The sequence below is a fragment of the Pseudorca crassidens genome, chromosome 11 (genome assembly GCF_039906515.1).
Source record: "Pseudorca crassidens isolate mPseCra1 chromosome 11, mPseCra1.hap1, whole genome shotgun sequence".
NCBI lineage: Eukaryota > Metazoa > Chordata > Mammalia > Artiodactyla > Delphinidae > Pseudorca > Pseudorca crassidens.
The window spans coordinates 80,807,180-80,824,593 of record NC_090306.1 but is presented as its reverse complement, the minus strand read 5'-3'; the positions used below and the strand labels follow the sequence as shown (position 1 = coordinate 80,824,593).

General features: G+C 39.2%; 1 protein-coding gene across 2 annotated transcripts in view; it reads left to right on the top strand.

Moving 5' to 3' along the window:
* Positions 1–17,414, top strand: part of FGD6 (FYVE, RhoGEF and PH domain containing 6) — a 109,896-nt gene that overhangs the window by 51,106 nt on the left and 41,376 nt on the right. For both annotated transcript variants that reach the window (XM_067697569.1, XM_067697568.1), the window contains exons 4-8: positions 1,065–1,132; positions 1,216–1,246; positions 13,587–13,738; positions 14,939–15,095; positions 16,968–17,055. In XM_067697569.1, the coding sequence (XP_067553670.1) occupies positions 1,065–1,132; positions 1,216–1,246; positions 13,587–13,738; positions 14,939–15,095; positions 16,968–17,055 (496 nt within the window). The remainder of the gene's footprint in view (positions 1–1,064; positions 1,133–1,215; positions 1,247–13,586; positions 13,739–14,938; positions 15,096–16,967; positions 17,056–17,414) is intronic.

Below are 17,414 nucleotides of genomic sequence, written 5' to 3'. Positions count from 1 at the left end.
CTTATTGTGACATTGCCTTGTCCAACTGCACTCTGTGCAGCACAAAATAACTGGGTCCTGGTATTGTCAATGCCAGCATGAATGTAGAGGCCTCTTTCTAAAACCAGATCTGACATTTCTTCAACAGAAACATCAGTGCACTTTCCTTCTAATGGCAGCAGTCATAATTTTCACCTTACATGTAGTACCTGAAATTTTATGACTGCTTGTTCCTTGTTTACTCTCTTGCCCTTCACTCTGTAAATGTAGTGTTCAGATCTTTCACCAGAATAGAAATGGAGAGAAACTCTTCTCCTTTCCTCTACTGCCCTGGAGTCAAAGCCAGCTCTATCAGTGTTTAAATGAAAACAACTACAACAATAATCTCTCATAAATATTGAGACCTCATTCATAATCACCTCTCTTTTTTTCAAAAGTGTACATTTTTTGTCCCTGCTAGAGCTTTTAATTTTCACACCATACAATACATATTAAAATATATTCTTTTCAGCTCTTTAGAATAAAACTGCCTTGACTGTAAGAGCATATTTCTAAAAGGGATTTTAAGTAAGTTGAGAGTGCCTGTGGCTGTTGGCCTGTGTGTGGTATAGACTGTGAAGAGCACTTTTCAGATGGCACTTAGGTTGCCTGATTTAGAGTGGCTTTACTAAGGGTGAAGTGCTCTTATACATGCCTATTGAATCTTTCCTAATCTTAAATTACTTGTGTGCACCCCAGGAACTCACATCATGGGATATCTGTAGGCTTCAGTGGCTGCAGAATGTGGCTTCAGTTTTGAACCATTGGACAGTATGCCCCACCAGGGCTCTGGGGCTCCTGGGGCAGTCTATCAGTCCACTGTTGATAGTGGTGAGGATTACCGATTGCTCTCAGCAAATCGTGTATCGTGGTTTAATAACCACATCTAAACCTCCACGTTTGCCATCTGAGACATTATATAGTATGAAATGTGTTCTAATTGAAACCTATAAGTATCAGAGCTTGAATGTACGTCTAACTAGCTCCAAGCTGATCTTCATTATCCTTTTATGAGTTCATGTTTTCTTAATGCACTCTTATCACAGGGTGAAGATACTGGGATGAAAAGTAAAGTCCATCATATTGCCAAGGAGATCATGAGCTCAGAGAAAGTGTAGGTATCCAGTTTCCAATTCAGAAGACTATTTGTTTCCCCATTGACTCATTTAAAACATGTCTCATTGCTGTTTTTTACAGGTTTGTGGACGTGTTAAAACTTTTGCATATTGTAAGTATCTGCTAATATTTTCTTGAAGTCTGAGACTATCCACTTTTACATCTTTCCCTGTCCCTCAATATGTTCAGCATAATTAACTTAAATATATTTAAATTAACATGTATATACATGTATGTGCTTTCTAATACATGATTATATTTTAAAATTCACACATATGTAAAGAGAGAAATTTTCTAAAATGCATTAATCTCATGTATGTATAGTATACCCAGATGATTTCTGAAACAGAGCCTTTATATCTGTATTTCCAAAGTCTTTAAACTTTCTATCATCATAATAAAGAGTTATTAAAAGGATAATATTTCTTCTTGGGCATTTTGCAGAAGTTGTCTGCTACAGTAGAATTTTGCACAGCAATGGGTAAAGAATGTCATGATCAGTGTTTAAAACTGTTCTAACTGAACAAGCTCCTAGAAAGACACTTAAAATAGACATTTTTACAACTAACTTTTTAAAGTTCTGTTCAGTTTTTTTAATTGTGAACTTGAACAAACCTGTTGGGAAACAATTATGTGTCTGAATGCATATTCATTTTTCTCATGCACTCCTTTGTACCTGCAAGTTTTCACAAGTTTCATTACTCATTGGCAGTTAAAATGCTTTTAGTGTTACTTTATTTTAATTATATTTGGGCAAGATATTAAGACTTAACAAAAGAAAAGGTTGAAGTAGAGGAAACAGTAAAAAAAGAAATGGAAGTGACTTGAATTACCATCCAAGAAGTTTACTTATATGGTAATTATTAACATCATATTAAACTGAATTGCTGAAAAACGGTAGGTTTACAAAATATACACCCATTTATGTCTCTGCAAAGAGTATGATTTTCAGTGTTTTTTTTTAATATATAAACATGAAAAATGGGTTATACTTAGAGGTGAGATCATTCACCAAATGATCCCCTTGTGCTCTGCACTTGATCCGATAGACACGTGGAGGCCTAATTCCTGTGTGAAAAATCTCTAGCTTTGGAAATTTTTTCTTAAAAATTTCTTAACATTGCTAATTTGTTTTGAGAAGTTATTTTCCCATGAATAGTTCCTCATATAACTCTTGACTATATTGGAAATTTCCCTTTTAAAATTCATATATATATATATATATATATATATATATGGCAATATTTGGTCACCCAGAGTTATTGACAAGCATATTGTCAATTCCAAAATTAATGATAAGCTTGATAAATATAAATGACTTAGCAAAATAAACTCCATATACATTTGCTGTTATGCCCCAACCTTCTCTATTGTACAAGCAATTGCAGGGGGAGAAGAAAATGCTAAACTGCTGTTTTTCTGCAAAACTTAGAACATATCTCTAGGATGAGCAAACTGTATCTATTGGACATATTTTCTGATAGACATGTTTAAATACAAATAGGACCACTCCAGGGAAATTTTAAGCATCTGCAAGTGAATGAGTAAACTTGTAGAGGCAAAAACTTGCTATGTTTAACTTCACTGTTCAATTTGATCAAAACTTGCATACGAATAACAATTTATAGACCACACTTGGAGAAGCATTGGCTTAGTAGATTGTATTTCTTACCAAGTATGTGAATTTTAGACAATAGTTTGGGGAATTTCCCGGTGGTCCACTGGTTAGGACTCTGCACTTTCACTTCCAAGGGCCCAGGTTCGATCCCTGGTTGGGAAACTAAGATCCCACAAGCTGCGTGGTGTGGGCAAAAAAAAAAAAAAAGTTTGACCTGTTAGGTCTAGCTTTCCTCATTTGTAAAATGGGGATAAAAATACCCATCTCTCAGGTTGTGAGGAATCAGTGGAATAAAGTATGTGAAAGAACCTGGTATTGTGCAATATATGGTAGGGTCTCAAATTGCTGTTACATTTTCTTCTTCTTCTTCCCTTGTAGAGCATCAGTGAATGGGAAGTATTCTTTTTTTTTTTTTTCAATACGCGGGCCTCTCACTGTTGTGGCCTCTCTCGTTGTGGAGCACAGGCTCCAGACGCACAGGCTCAGCGGCCATGGCTCACTGGCCCAGCCGCTCTGTGGCATGTGGGATCTTCCCAGACCGGGGCACGAACCCGTGTCCCCTGCATCAGCAGGCGGACTCTCAACCACTGTGCCACCAGGGAAGCCCGGAAGTATTCATTTTAATATTACCAGGCAGTAGACTTTCACGATTCTGTCCCTTTCAAATGCCCTTATCCCCCCGTATTAAAATTTCATTTTAATGAAGGAAGTTCTGATTCCAGTGGGTAGAGAAGCAATTAAAAGCTTTACCAGTATGTTTATTTGATTTAAAAATATATATATATCCTGGTTCTTACCTATATATTTTTGGAGCAAAGCATAAGCCCTATAAAAATAGACAATTAGACCAAAATATTTCCCTTATCTCAGATCTGATTGATGGCCTTGGCCTCTTCCCCGCTGGTGTTGAACAGAGTGAATCATCCATAACCCACCTTGATTTGCACATCTTGAAAACCTCCTAAGCCTATAACGTAGGAGTGAGAGTAGGTCATCTGCCAACCTCATGTTAACATCCTGTCTGGTATGTGCAAATGTTAACTCACTAGAGCCCAACATTAGCGGGTATCTTAACAACCAAGCATTAAACAGGTTCTCAGCCATTACTAGGAGGGGTTTGTCACCAGGTTAGGATAATGTGGGTGAAGCCAAAAGCATCTTGTTTGTTTCAATCCAGCACTCCCACTATGCTGCTAAGGCTCATATTTACTCTTCTACCAGAAGTACCCCATAAAGGTAGCATGTGGGTTGTTTTAATCCTGAGCACTCCTGCTACCTGATTTCCTCTAAATGCATTAGCTTCTGTGTTATATGATAGAATATGACTGCTTTAAAATATCTAACAGGCTTTAGATAATCCAGTGGGTATTTTTGGAAATCGGCCAGGTATCCACGTGGCTTGGGAGAAGCTATTGTTTAGTTATATATGATTTCCCATTAATAGTCTTCCATATTAGAGACTCTAGAATAGCACTAATAGATCTTTCTGTGAAACAGAAATGTTCGGTATCAGCACTGTCCAATAGAGTAGCCATACTTTAAAAAGTTTAATATATCAGAGTAGTTTGTTAACATTTTATAGATCACTTTAATATGTTACTGTAGCTCACTATCACTTCTTTGTTTTGAATTTCCTGAACCAGGTGCTATAGCTCATAAAAGTGTTTTTAAATCTAATGAATTTTATCATATTACATCGGGAGGAATTAGATTTGGGTAGAGGTTATGTGATTTAAAATATACTTAAGGTTCTAAGAATTAGTGCACTTAGCTGAGGGCTTTGATTCTTCTGATGTTTGTGAGAAAGAATTGGGCCTGCAGAGGCAGTAGCAAGACTATAAGTAATGTTTTATATGGTCCTCACTCTGCAGTACCTACCATGAGCTCTTGGACTTGACCTGGATTTGAAAAAAGGTCCAGTATACACATTGTCTCTAAGTCAATGCCCTGTTGAGTCCAGAGAAAAAAGAGATTCTTAAAAGGCAGTCTTTCCCTTTTCAAAATAGTAGTGCCATCCATATAGCTGCCAAAGCCAGAAAACTAGGATTTGTTCTTCATTTCTCCCTCTCACCTCTCCAGCCGAACTATCAGCAAACCTGCTGATTCTATTTCCTCTTTACTGCTACCAGCCTAGTCCAGATAGCATCTCATACTCAAAACAGCACCAGCCTTTTAACTGGGCTTCCTATGTCCATTCTTACCCCCCTTCAATCTGTTCCTTAAAAGATTTTTTTCATATAAAATATTAGGAGTGATTTTCTTAACATATATATATTAGATCATGTTACTCCCCTGCTTAAAACTCTTTAAATGGTTCTCATTGCATTATATAGTAAAAACCATGCTATTTTCCAAGTCCTGTAAGTAGGATGACCATCTGTCCTAGTCTGCTTTTGACCATCTTGGTTATTGTCTTAGCATAATCTTATTAATAGAGCTCCCTTTTACTGTCAAAAATGATCCAGTTTGGATAGTAAATTATGGTTCCCCCTGCCTGTAAGGCGCTCTGTGATTTGGCCTTTAGTAGTGAGGTGAAATGTTGGTCAAAGAGAGAAAGGCATTCTCTCACTTGCAGACCATGTTCTGGCCATACCAGCCTCCTTTCAGTTCTTAGTTCAGTGCTGAGGTTATTTCTGCTCAGAGATTTTGCCAATGCAGTTTCCTGGAATGTTCATCCTTCCTTCCTTTGTTCATAGCTAGTTCTTTCTTTATCCTTCCAGTCTGGGCTCAATGTGACTTCTTCAGAGAGGTCTTCACTGACATCCTTTTCTCTTCAACTTTCCTGTGTTTCTTTTCTTCTTGATACTTAATATGTTTTGTATATCTGTTTGTTTACTTGTTTGTTTTTGGTCTCCTGTACTAACATGTAAGCTAGGTGAGGGCAGACATCCTGTATCTTCAGAGTCTCCCATCATTCCTATTCAGTGGAAGGCCCCCAGTAAATGTTAATTGAATGAATGAATGGGACTAATTGGTTAGTGGTTAAGAATTCTGCTTCTGCCACTAACTGTGTGCTCTTGGGCAAGTTAATGAAGCCTCGTTTTCTTCTGGAAAATATAATAACCACATAAAGTTGGTGTAATGGTTAAATGTGATCATACAAAAAACTGTTAGGGGGCTTCCCTGGTGGCGCAGTGGTTGAGAGTCCGCCTGCCGATGCAGGGGACACAGGTTCATGCCCCGGTCCAGGACGATCCCACATGCCACGGAGCCGCTGGGCCCGTGAGCCATGGCTGCTGAGCCTGTGCGTCCGGAGCCTGTGCTCCGCAACAGGAGAGGCCACAACAGTGAGAGGCCCGCGTAACGCAAAAAAAAAAAAAAAAAAAAACCCATTAGGCACCAATTAGTTTTAGCTGCAGGCTAAGTGGAGGTCCTTCAAGATAAAGTGCTGTTATTTAGAATGTTATGTCGGTTAAAATCCATACTATTTAGTTTTAATATTATCTTAGTAAGCTTTTACTAAAATCAATCAAAATAGAATTTGTTCCCGAAAAATAGCCTACTAGGTTTCTTCTTCCATTAGAAAGTAAGCTCCATGAAAGCAGGGATTTTTATCTGTTTTGTTTATTGGTATCGTACTAAATTAGTATGTTAAATGAATGATAGGAAACTGATGAATAATACTTGGTTTGGTGAAACTCTAGTTGTTTATATTTCTTCTCCTCTTTTGTAGCAGAAGTTGTCCAATGCAGAGGTTGCTATTATATTGTATATAAATGCCATTTTCCAGATAAAACAACTTAGACATCTAATATAATTAAGTACAAATGATACAGTGTTTTTTTGCTTTTGTTATCTTATTTGCTTTCTGATGGGAGACCGGTTTAATAGACATATCTATAAGCTTATTTTTTAAATGTCTAAATAGCACGATTTAAAATATATATTTTGAAAGAAAATGATTAGAGACTTTAGGTCTTTTTGACAAAGATGGGCTGGTTAAGCAGTAGGTAAGTGGTACTCGTAATGAAGCATCTTTGTTCTACCAATTGCCTTAGACTGGGATATACGTTACCTTGAAAATTTGAGAGACTCCCAATTAAAATCCATAGAGTTAGAGGCAAAACTACTTGGACATTCAGATGTCTGTTAGTAAATAGAATATATCTTTTTTTTAAATGCATTATAAAAGACTTCCTTGGGCTTCCCTGATGGCACAGTGGTTAAGAATCCGCCTGCCAATGCAGGGGACACGGGTTCGAGCCCTGATCTGGGAAGATCCCACATGCCGTGGAGCAACTAAGCCTGTGCACAACTACTGAGCCGGCGCTCTAGAGCCCGTGAACCACAGCTACCAAAGCCCGTGCGCCTAGAGCCCATGCTCTGCAACAAGAGAAGCCACCGCAATGAGAAGCCCGTGCACTGCAACAAAGAGTAGCCCCCATTCACCACAACTAGAGAAAGCCTGCACGCAGCAACGAAGACCCAACACAACCAAAAATAAATAAATTAAATAAATAAATTAATAAATAAAATAATAGAAGACTTTTTCATAGAAGCCTCCAGTTTTTACCATCTTAAAATGACTGCATCTTGTTCTACTGAATACACCTTGTCTTTTCAGTTTTGAGAACCATTTAAGTATCGTTTGTTCTTTAGTTATAAAGAATCCGCCTTTAGTGTCTATTGACATGGCTACCAGACTTTCACTTCTGAGCAGCTTCCTTCGCATGAGGACTATCCTTCACTGAATGAAGTTCATTGTTTTTTTTGGTTTGTTTGTTTTAATTTTTGACCTCATCTTGCGGCATGCGTGAACTTAGTTCCCCAATCAGGGATCAAACCTGTGCCCTCTGTACTGGGAGCATGGAGTCTTAACCACTGGACCGCTAGAGAAGTCCCTGAAGTTCATTGTTAAGAGTGCCTTTGTCTTGCTGCTGAGGTGTTTGTTTCCCTTACCTTGGTTTGGTATAATGTTTCCTTCTGTTTATAGACCTCTGTTTGAGGGCTCTCTTTCCAAGCTTCCAGGGACTTGTGGATCTTAAATGGTGGTCATGTATCATTTAAGATAACCAAATCTCCTTTAATTAAATAAATGGCCTTATTGAGTGCTCTCTGTGTACCTCGCAGCATATGTTACACAAATTATCTATTTTAATCCTCATAACCACCCTATCAGATAGATGTCATTTCTGTTTTTTTAAATGAAGAAAGTAAGCTAACCGCCAAAAGTAACCCACTAAATGGCAAAACCCATTAAATGGCAAAGCCAGACTTTGAACCCTGGTCTGTTTGAGCCCTTGCCCTAAATGAATGTTCAGAAATTGATTAAAAATTGTTACTTGAAATCTCTGCCATGCTGTGTAGGGTACAGTGTATCTTTGAGTATATTGGCTTGCATTCAGAATTCTTTCAGTTGGGCCAGGAAACTGGAGAAGTTCTAGTTTTTCATCTTCTAAAGATGATCATTTAGGATATATTATGATGATTATTTCTTAATGTTATTAAGCAGGGGTTGGAGATTTGAGACAAAGGATAGGTTTCATCCATGTTTTATACAGTTTTGCATTGATGATTGTACATGATATCACTAGGTCTGAACATAGAGGGAGAAGTAACTTCATTGGTCAAATATCTTCACTTTAAAACAAAATCAAATTGTTAACGTGGAGCCTTCCCCCACCCCCTTTAACTTAATAGTATCACACTGCTTTCTGTATATTTTTCAAAGCTCTTTGACCTTAGCAGCTGCTTTGCTTTTGCTTAATATGAAGTGATTCTTAATGCCCTTCATTTAGGCAGGGAGCCCTGCAGAGCTCCCTGTCTGCTCATACGCCCATTTAGTCTTCGTAATTCACTGTGTCATCATAGTGGTTAAGTAATGCCCTAAGGTCAGGAAGCCCAGTTAGGACAGCTGGTTATTAACTCACTTACTTCTCTTTGGTCCTGGAGATATAAAGCCTGACCTGAGAAACAAGGCCATCTGTTTTGTGCTTCGTTGGCTTCAGATGTTCAGACTTGATTTTATTTGCATTGATTTTTGCTTGCTCTTGCCCAAGTGATCAGAGCTGGTAAGGCTAGTATGTTAATACCTCAGAGGAGCTGAGTTTTTTTTATGTTGATCTGGTTCTTATTTGTAGGTTTTCTTGGAATTATTAAGAATACTATTATGGTATGCTTTTTAATCCAGAAGCCCATTTCTGTTTCTAAAAAGGCCAAGTTGTTGTTGATCAGAAACTAGAGTGTAGATGGTTCAGTTTTGCATACAGAATCTTTGGTAGGTTTTATGTTAGAGCAATAGATTGAAGTATATGTAGTTGATATCAAAAAACTCACCCGTTGGGCTTCCCTGGTGGTACAGTGGTTGAGAGTCCGCCTGCCGATGCAGGGAACACGGGTTCATGCCCCGGTCCAGGAAGATCCCACATGCTGCGGAGCGGCTGGGCCCGTGAGCCATGGCCGCTGAGCCTGCGCGTCCGGAGCCTGTGCTCTGCAACGGGAGAGGCCACAACAGTGAGAGGCCCACGTACCGCAAAAAAGCAAACAAACAAACAAAAAACTCACCCGCGTACCTAACATTTTTACACTCTAGCTCCCTCACCTCTTTTATTTTACTTAGCCACCTTTTCCAGTGTGAAAAAGTATACTTTGGATCTAATTGAAAGTGCCAGTCCTGTGGTCTTGCATCCTCACTGATTTAGTCAAGGGGGTGCTGGTAAATTTGGATTCTTCTGCCTCAAAATAGTTTTGCCTCTGGCTCTTAAGTGTCATCACACTTTCCCAAATTATCCTGGCTGTTAGCATTTAGAAAAATAACCAGACATATGTTGTAATCATCCTTTCTATTTAAAAAAAAAAAAGTTTCCTCCTTCCAGTGGCACGAGTTTGGAAATGGTTGAGGTTCGTGAAGAGCTGAGAAGTTAGAGATAGCGTGTAGTTCCTGTGTGAATTAGTTGCATCTGGCACTGGGACCATTGCACATGGCTTTCAGGGGATGGTAGCCCACGAGGTGAGGGAATGAATTGGGGCCAGGGCTGCGCTGTGCAGTTAAGAAGGCCATCAGTTACGAGTAAGGCCCTTGGTCTGAGTTGCACTGGCCTGGAGGAAGGGGTGCTCTTTTCTGTTTTCAAAAATCCACAATGAAGACTAACAATGGCCCTCGTAGTACTTGTTTAAAATATGTAACTCTCTGGGTCTTAGGAATAATATTTAATAGCTGGGTACAAACTCTCTAAATTCCTATTGTCTTTGTTAAACGTTCTTCTTTTGCACTTATATTTCTCTTTTATTTTGACATGCTACTCATAATTTTAAAAAAGGCATCATAGCCCATTCATTCCTCTAGAGCTGTCGACACCACCCAGTAGTACTGGAAAAAAACTAAAGTTTTGCCTGGTATGTGACAGTGTCCTCCAGTTAGAGGTGGCCACCTCACTGGTCAGTGCAGTGTGGATTTGGCTAGTGTCTGTCGCATGTGTCTTAAATAAACCAGTTTCCTTTTTGGCAATGGTGGCAGACATATGGAATACAGAGTCTAGCAAAAGCTGTGTCAAACAGGGTCCTTAAGCTACTTAGCAGCTAATGTCTGCTGTCACTGTCCTGGCTGAGGAAATGCCTTCCAACTGGAAAATAAAAGTCATCCTGCTGCCAAGGGACAAACATATTCATCATTTATCCTACCAGAAGAAAGGGCAGTGCTGCTTGTTTTGCTGAACAAGGAAACTCTTGCCTCTAAATTATATTAATCATTAAACTGGTAAAATAAAAAAAAATGCTATGGAAGATGTTTAACTGTTGTGCTTTGAATACATTTACAATTGAGGATGTTATTCGTGGTATGTAAATATATTCTGTATAGTTCTGTCTGATGGCAGGTCTAATGACTTTCGAAAGTGTTAAGTTGGCTCTGTTTTCTCTCAGTAAATATGAATGCTGATAGAAACAAGCTGTTGGGACATGGAATTTGGCCCAGATCCATTTGGTTTCTGGAGCTGTTTTGTGTGGTTTTCTGGATTGTAGTTTATACAAGTAACGAATTCTTATTTTATATTAAAGTAATTAGTTGTCAAAGTAGTTCTTTAGTTACTGGTCTAACTAGTTGGTTCCTTTGGGTTAATATGACGGTTTTGGGCTGATAAAGTTAGTCCCAGGTACTGAGGCCTAAGTGAAGGGTTTATTAGCACTTGTTGAACATAGGATTTGACTTGTCTAAAATACACCTTAGAAGACGAATCGTTTTTTAATTTTTTTTTGGCCACCCCTCACGGCATGTGGGATCGCGGCATGTGGTATCTTAGTTCCCTGACCAGGGATAGAACCCATGCCCCTACAGTGGAAGCCCAGAGGTGGAGTCCTTACCACTGGACCACCAGGGAATTCCCAGAAGAGGAATCTTTTTGTGTACTTTTATTTATTTTTTTACATATACATATATTCATTCTTTTTTAGATTCTTTTCTCGTATAGGTTATCACAGAATATTGAGTGGAGTTCCCTGTGCTATACAGTAGGTCCTTGTTGGTTATCTGTCTTATATATAGTAGTGTGTGTGTTCATCCCAAGCTCCTGATTTATCCCTCCCCCTCACATTTCCCCTTTGATCACCATAAGTTTGTTTTCAATATCTGTAAGTCTTTTTGTTTTGTAAATAAGTTCATTTGTATTGTTTTTTAAATTAGATTCCACATATGAGTGATATCATATGATATTTGTCTTTCTCTGTCTGACTTTACTTAGTATGATACTCTCTAGGTCCATCCATGTTGCTGTAAATGACATTATTTCATTCTTTTTTTTAATGGCTGAGTAATACCCCATTGTATTTGTACACACACACACACACACATATAAACATCTTCTTTATCCATTCATCTGTTGATGGATATTTAGTTTGCCTCCATGTCTTTGTGTGTATGTGTGTGTGTGTGTGTGTGTGTCTGCACCACAAGGCCTGTGGGAATCTTAGTTCCCTGGCCAGGGATTGCATCTGTGCCCCCTGCAATGGAAGTGTGGCGTCTTAACCACTGGACTACCAGGGAAGTCCCCTCCATGTCCTGGCTATTGTAAATAGTGCTACAATGAACATTGGGGTGCATGTATCCTTTTGAAGTATGTTTTTCTTCTCATATATGCCCAGGAGTGGGATTGCTGGATCATATGGTAGTTCTATTTTTAGTTTTTTTAAGGAACCTCCATACTGTTCTCCATACTGGCTGTACCAATTTACATTCCCACCAACAGTGTTAGGAGGGTTCTCTTTTCTCCACACCCTTTCTAGCATTTATTGTTTGTAGACTTTTTGATCATGGCCATTCTGACCAGTGTGAGGTGGTACCTCACTGTAGTTTTGATTTGCATTTCTCCGATAATTAGTGATGTTGAGCATCTTTTCATGTGCCTCTCTGCCATCTGTAGGTCTTTGGAGAAACGTCTATTTAGATCTTCTGCCCATTTTTTGATTGGATTGTTTGCTTTTTTGACATAGAGCTGCATGAGCTGTTTCTAGATTTTGGAGATTAATCCCTTGTTGGTTGCTTTGTTTGCAAATATTTTCTCCCATTCTGTGGGTTGTCTTTTTGTTTTGTTTATAGTTTCCTTTGCTGTGCAGAAGCTTTCACGTTTAATTAGATCCCATTTGTTTATTTTTGTTTTTATTTTCATTACTCTAGGAGCTTTTTGTGTACTTTTAAATTAGGTATGAGGTTGTTGCCCTTCACAAGAAGCATAAGAAATACTAATGGTTACTGTATGTTTGTAAGGGGTAGGTGCTGAAAGGATCAGGGAAGAAATCAGGGTCTTTTTTTGTTTATTTGATTTGCCCAGTGAATTCCTGAAGGGAAAGCAGTTAGAAAGGAGAAAGAAGATAAAGCGTAGTAGAGAGTCTGCTTTACCCAACCTTTGCTTTGCAGTTTTAATTAAACCTCCTGTTTCTAAGAAGGAATAACCTTTGTTACTGAATCCTCAGGACTGTAGAACAGAGTCCACCATTGTTTTACTTATCCCCTGGGGGTAGGCTTCAAGATATAGTGAAATCTAGAGAAGTACCGTCTCCAACCCCACCCTTTCCAAATCCTCTGGAGTGATAGGGTGGGGTAGGGTGGGCCTGTCTTAAAACATGATATAAATAGTCTTACAGGGAAAAGTGCTATGTGATGAGAAAAGTTTTTATTTGTGAAAAGTATAGATTCTGGTGAATTTATGGGGAGGTTGGATAGAGGGAGGAAAGAGTTTAAGGTCCAGAGTTAAAATGTTTTGTTGATTCTGTGTGTCAAATACATTGTAAGAAGCTTTGTGTGCCGTATCTGATTAAAGTCTCATAACCCATGTAACAGATGAGGAAAATGGAGCTAGCTCAAACAAACACAGTATTCTAGGAGTAAGGGCTTGGATCCAGTATTCTCTGATTATCAAGAATGCACTACCCTCCACATGCCTCACTTAGAATGCTCCAGCATTTGGGAAATAATTACTGAAAGTGGACAAAGGGACACTTCCAAAATAAAATTAAGATCTGGAGACTTTTAAAATAAATGGATTTTGTTCATATAGTAGTATTGGAATAATTTTAAGGACTACTTAGAGTTGCAATACAATTTCCAGATACCCCCTTAGTATAATTACTAAGTTTGGAGATCAAACTAAAAGATTTAAGAGAAATATCACAGTCTGTTTTAAAACCAAATATCCACCCCAGCCATTTTGTGTGTGTGTGTGTGTGTGTGTGTCCTATCCAAGTAAGTGGGATAGGAGGAAGTGGGTACTTTTCAATTTGAGTTCTTCGTGGGAAATACAATTTGCAGTTTATATTGTTTTAGGGAAGAGAGTGACTGGGGAAAAAGCTTTTTATTAAGTTACATACGTATGTATATTGTTTTTCCTCCTCTGAACTGTAACAGGATTTCCGGGATGCAGTAGCCCATGCTTCCAGGCAACTTGGGAAGCCAGTGATTGAGGACCGGATCCTAAATCAGATCCTATACTACTTGCCTCAGCTGTACGAGCTCAATCGGGATCTCCTGAAGGAACTGGAGGAAAGAATGTTGAACTGGTAAAAATGGACTGACCAGCTTTCCCAGTTTCCAAGTTTAGATGAGGCCATAAGGGCCCTGCGTATGACAGAGGCATTGTTCCTGACATTGTGTTTTTTCAGTATATTGAGTTTTCTTGGCAGTTACCTGTGGCTTGATCACTTCGGATGGCCAGAATTCTCTGTTGCACCTAGCTCGGTACTCTAAATTTTTAAATTCTTTGGCAATGTTGCCTCAAAAGCAGGAAGGGCCTATAGTCAGCCAATTTAACTTTCTATAGGTGACCTTTATAATCAGGATTTTTGAAATTGGGAGACTTTAGTTGATGTATTCACATTGGAAACATTTTTAAATGTCTCATCTATCTTTTTGGAGCTTCGAGCCAGGAAGCGGCATTTTGGAAAGGAGGGCATTCACCGAGATAATAGGAAGATTTGTTATTTGGTTTAGAAAATTTACACATATATGACATCATTGCAGATGTTGTAGATTTTAGAACAGGAAAAGAATACCAAAGGTTAACTGCTTTTACTGGTCTTTAGACAGTAACAGAAACTTTGGTGACATCTTTGGAAATGTGTACAGTTTGGTCTAGGGGGATTGAATTTATTGTTGAAGTCCGTGGGGAACCCAAAATAACAACATAGTGTATCATCTACTTTCATGATAAAAATGATGAAAATTTCCCTCTAAGCTTTCTTTATACATAATCCAGGAAAATACCTCTGCCTGTTTTGCAGATATCTTGCTTCTGCATGTTGGGAAAATATGCTAAATAGTGATTAATAATTAGCTGCATCCTAAGTATAAAATTACACAGAGTTTAAGGGCTGAGGAATGATTAAAAGCTATTTTTTAAAAGCATGATAAAATAAAACATAATTAAAAAGTGTTTTCCTGTCCATACTTTATCATTACTCTTATAAAAAGTTATCTTAAAAGTTCATCTGAATTTTCTGAACAGTCTCTGGCTGTGCAGAAGCATGAGATGGTGAAAGCAGGGAGACCAGTCAGAGGACTGGCAGAGTCCAGGCAAGATGTAATTAATGGTAGCAATAATGGAAATGGGAAAGAGTGGGCATTTGGGGATATTTCTTACAAGAAGAGGAAAAAAAAGGTAAGTTGATGGCTTGGAAATGGGGCTCTGCTCATCATTGGATATGTTTTGGATACCGTAATGACTCTTTTTCTGTTTTTGTCTATCTCTTCTCTATCCTTAGGACGGAACAACAAAGAATTGCTGATATCTTTGTAAAGAAGGGACCATATCTAAAAATGTATTCCACATATATCAAGGAATTTGATAAGAATATAGCTTTGTTGGATGAGCAGTACAAGAAAAACCCAGGTTTTGCTGCTGTTGTTAGAGAATTTGAGGTATTTTTGCTACCGTCCTCTGTTTTGCTACCATTTCTCTGTTTTGAAACTAAAAATATTAGTGAATTCCAGTTACAGCAAACTAGAAAAGTTTTAGTAGTATTAAGATATGACTGATTTCTAATTTGTACGGTAATTAAACTTGAAAATCATTTGTCGTCTTTTCTTCCCTCTTTTCCTTTCTTCTGAAGTCTTCATGCTATTGATATTAAGAATGGAAGTGTGGTACATACAGCTATGGCAACTGATAATTGACCCAGGTTTTCATCAGTGTCCAGTGAGTTGTTCTGTTGCCTTGGCAGCAAAAGAAAACGTGATGGAGAAAGTTAGCTGTCTAATATCTAATGATGCTTGCATGATCGATGCTTTTTTTTTTTTTTTTTTTTGTGGTACGCGGGCCTCTCACTGTTGCGGCTTATCCCGTTGCGGAGCACAGGCTCCGTACGCACAGGCTCAGCGGCCATGGCTCATGGGCCCAGCCGCCCCGCGGCATGTGGGATCTTCCCAGACCAGGGCATGAACCCATGTCCCCTGCATCGGCAGGCGGACTCTCAACCACTGCGCCACCAGAGAAGCCCTTTTTTTTTTTTTAAAGCTTATGTCTCATTACTTCTCATTTCTTTTTTCTTTTTTTAAAATAAGTGTATTTATTTTTATTTTTGGCTGTATTGGGTCCTCTTTGCTATGCGCGAGCTTTCTCTAGTTGCGGCGAGTGGGAGCTACTCTTAGTTATGGTGTGCGGGCTTCTCTTGTTACTGGGTATGGGCTCTAGGCACGTGGGCTTCAGTAGTTGTGGCACACGGCCTCAGTAGTTGTGTCACACGGGCTTAGCTGTTCCGCGGCATGTGGGATCTTCCTAGACCAGGGCTCGAACCCGTGTCCCCCGCATTGGTAGGCGGATTCTTAACCACTGTGCCACCAGGGGAGTCCCTCGATGCTTTCTTAACATGCATTGTCATTATACTTTCATAATTATTCTACATACCAGACCCTGGATGTACATATTTAGAAAAAGATAGAACCATCATATTTGAAAAAACTCTTTTCTTCCCACTTGAGCTGTGTAAGAACACCAGGACATCTTAGAAGGCAGGGACATTTTCACTTGGCCATTTTGATGTCACCCCACAGTAAATACCTTTATTGGAGATAGGAGGAGAGGCTCAGGAATGGGCACCAGTATCTGTTGTACATACTAAGAAAAAAACTTTCGGCAGAATCAAATGTCCTTGTGGTCAAGTCGAAAGGTTTCCAGAATCAAATGTTCCCATATACAGTGTGATTTGGGGGCTGTGTTTTGTAGCCATTCATCTGAGAAAGTTTACATTCTTCAGGCTTATAAGACGAGGTTTGCTTAGCAAGGCTGCTTTTCACATTGTCCTTAATTTCTGCATTCTCCCCAGCACCAACTGTTATTATGAGTATATTGATGATAGGCTCTGATGGTTATTTGAATCCAGTTCCCAGTAGTTTTATTTCTGCCACCTTATTTTGGGGGCCAGGCATTTCCTTCTTGGTTGTTGGGTTGGTGTATGTTCATGAATACATTGGTAGATGCTTTTCTAAGTGGTAGCTGCTGCCTCTGATTGGCCTACAACTCAGACTGCAGCCTCCACCCTCCACCTTCTGCGAGAGGGCTGTGAATTTCCCAATGAGTCAGTGCTTTCAGAGATGTATCTACAAGAGGGTGTAGACTCCATGGTGAGTGGTTCTGGTTTCCCACTCAGCATAGGAGCTGTGCCTTGAAGGGAGCTTCTCCACGAATCCCAGAGTTGCTGGCTATTTAAAGTTCGGCTTCCCGAGCACTTGGATCTGGGTCCCTTGCTTCTTAGGAAAATGCGTGTGTTTACTTTGGATGCCTTTTCCTTTCAGATGAGCCCACGCTGTGCTAATCTGGCCCTCAAGCACTACCTGCTCAAGCCGGTTCAGAGGATCCCCCAGTACAGGCTGCTGCTAACAGGTGGGCTTCTCTGGCAGATTACCAACCAAGCAACTCCTGTCATTCTTAGGAAACCCTGCCTTTCCTAAGAACACCTCTCTTTTTCTATCCGGTAGCCTATTTTCCTAACACATGAATTTATACATTGCTGGCAGCCTCACGTAGACATTGCCGGCACTGAACTTCTTTAGTTCTTTGGTCATCCATGTGCATTCTCTGCTCTAGGCATTCATATGTGTTAATTCCTTTTGCTCAGAACTTCTTTTACGGTCTCAGCCCCACAATGCTGTGTCGTTTTACCTGGTTAATATTATTAATTCCAAGAAGGTACTTTCCCAGCCACTCAAGAATGAGGTTTAAAAAAAAAAAAAAAAAAAGAA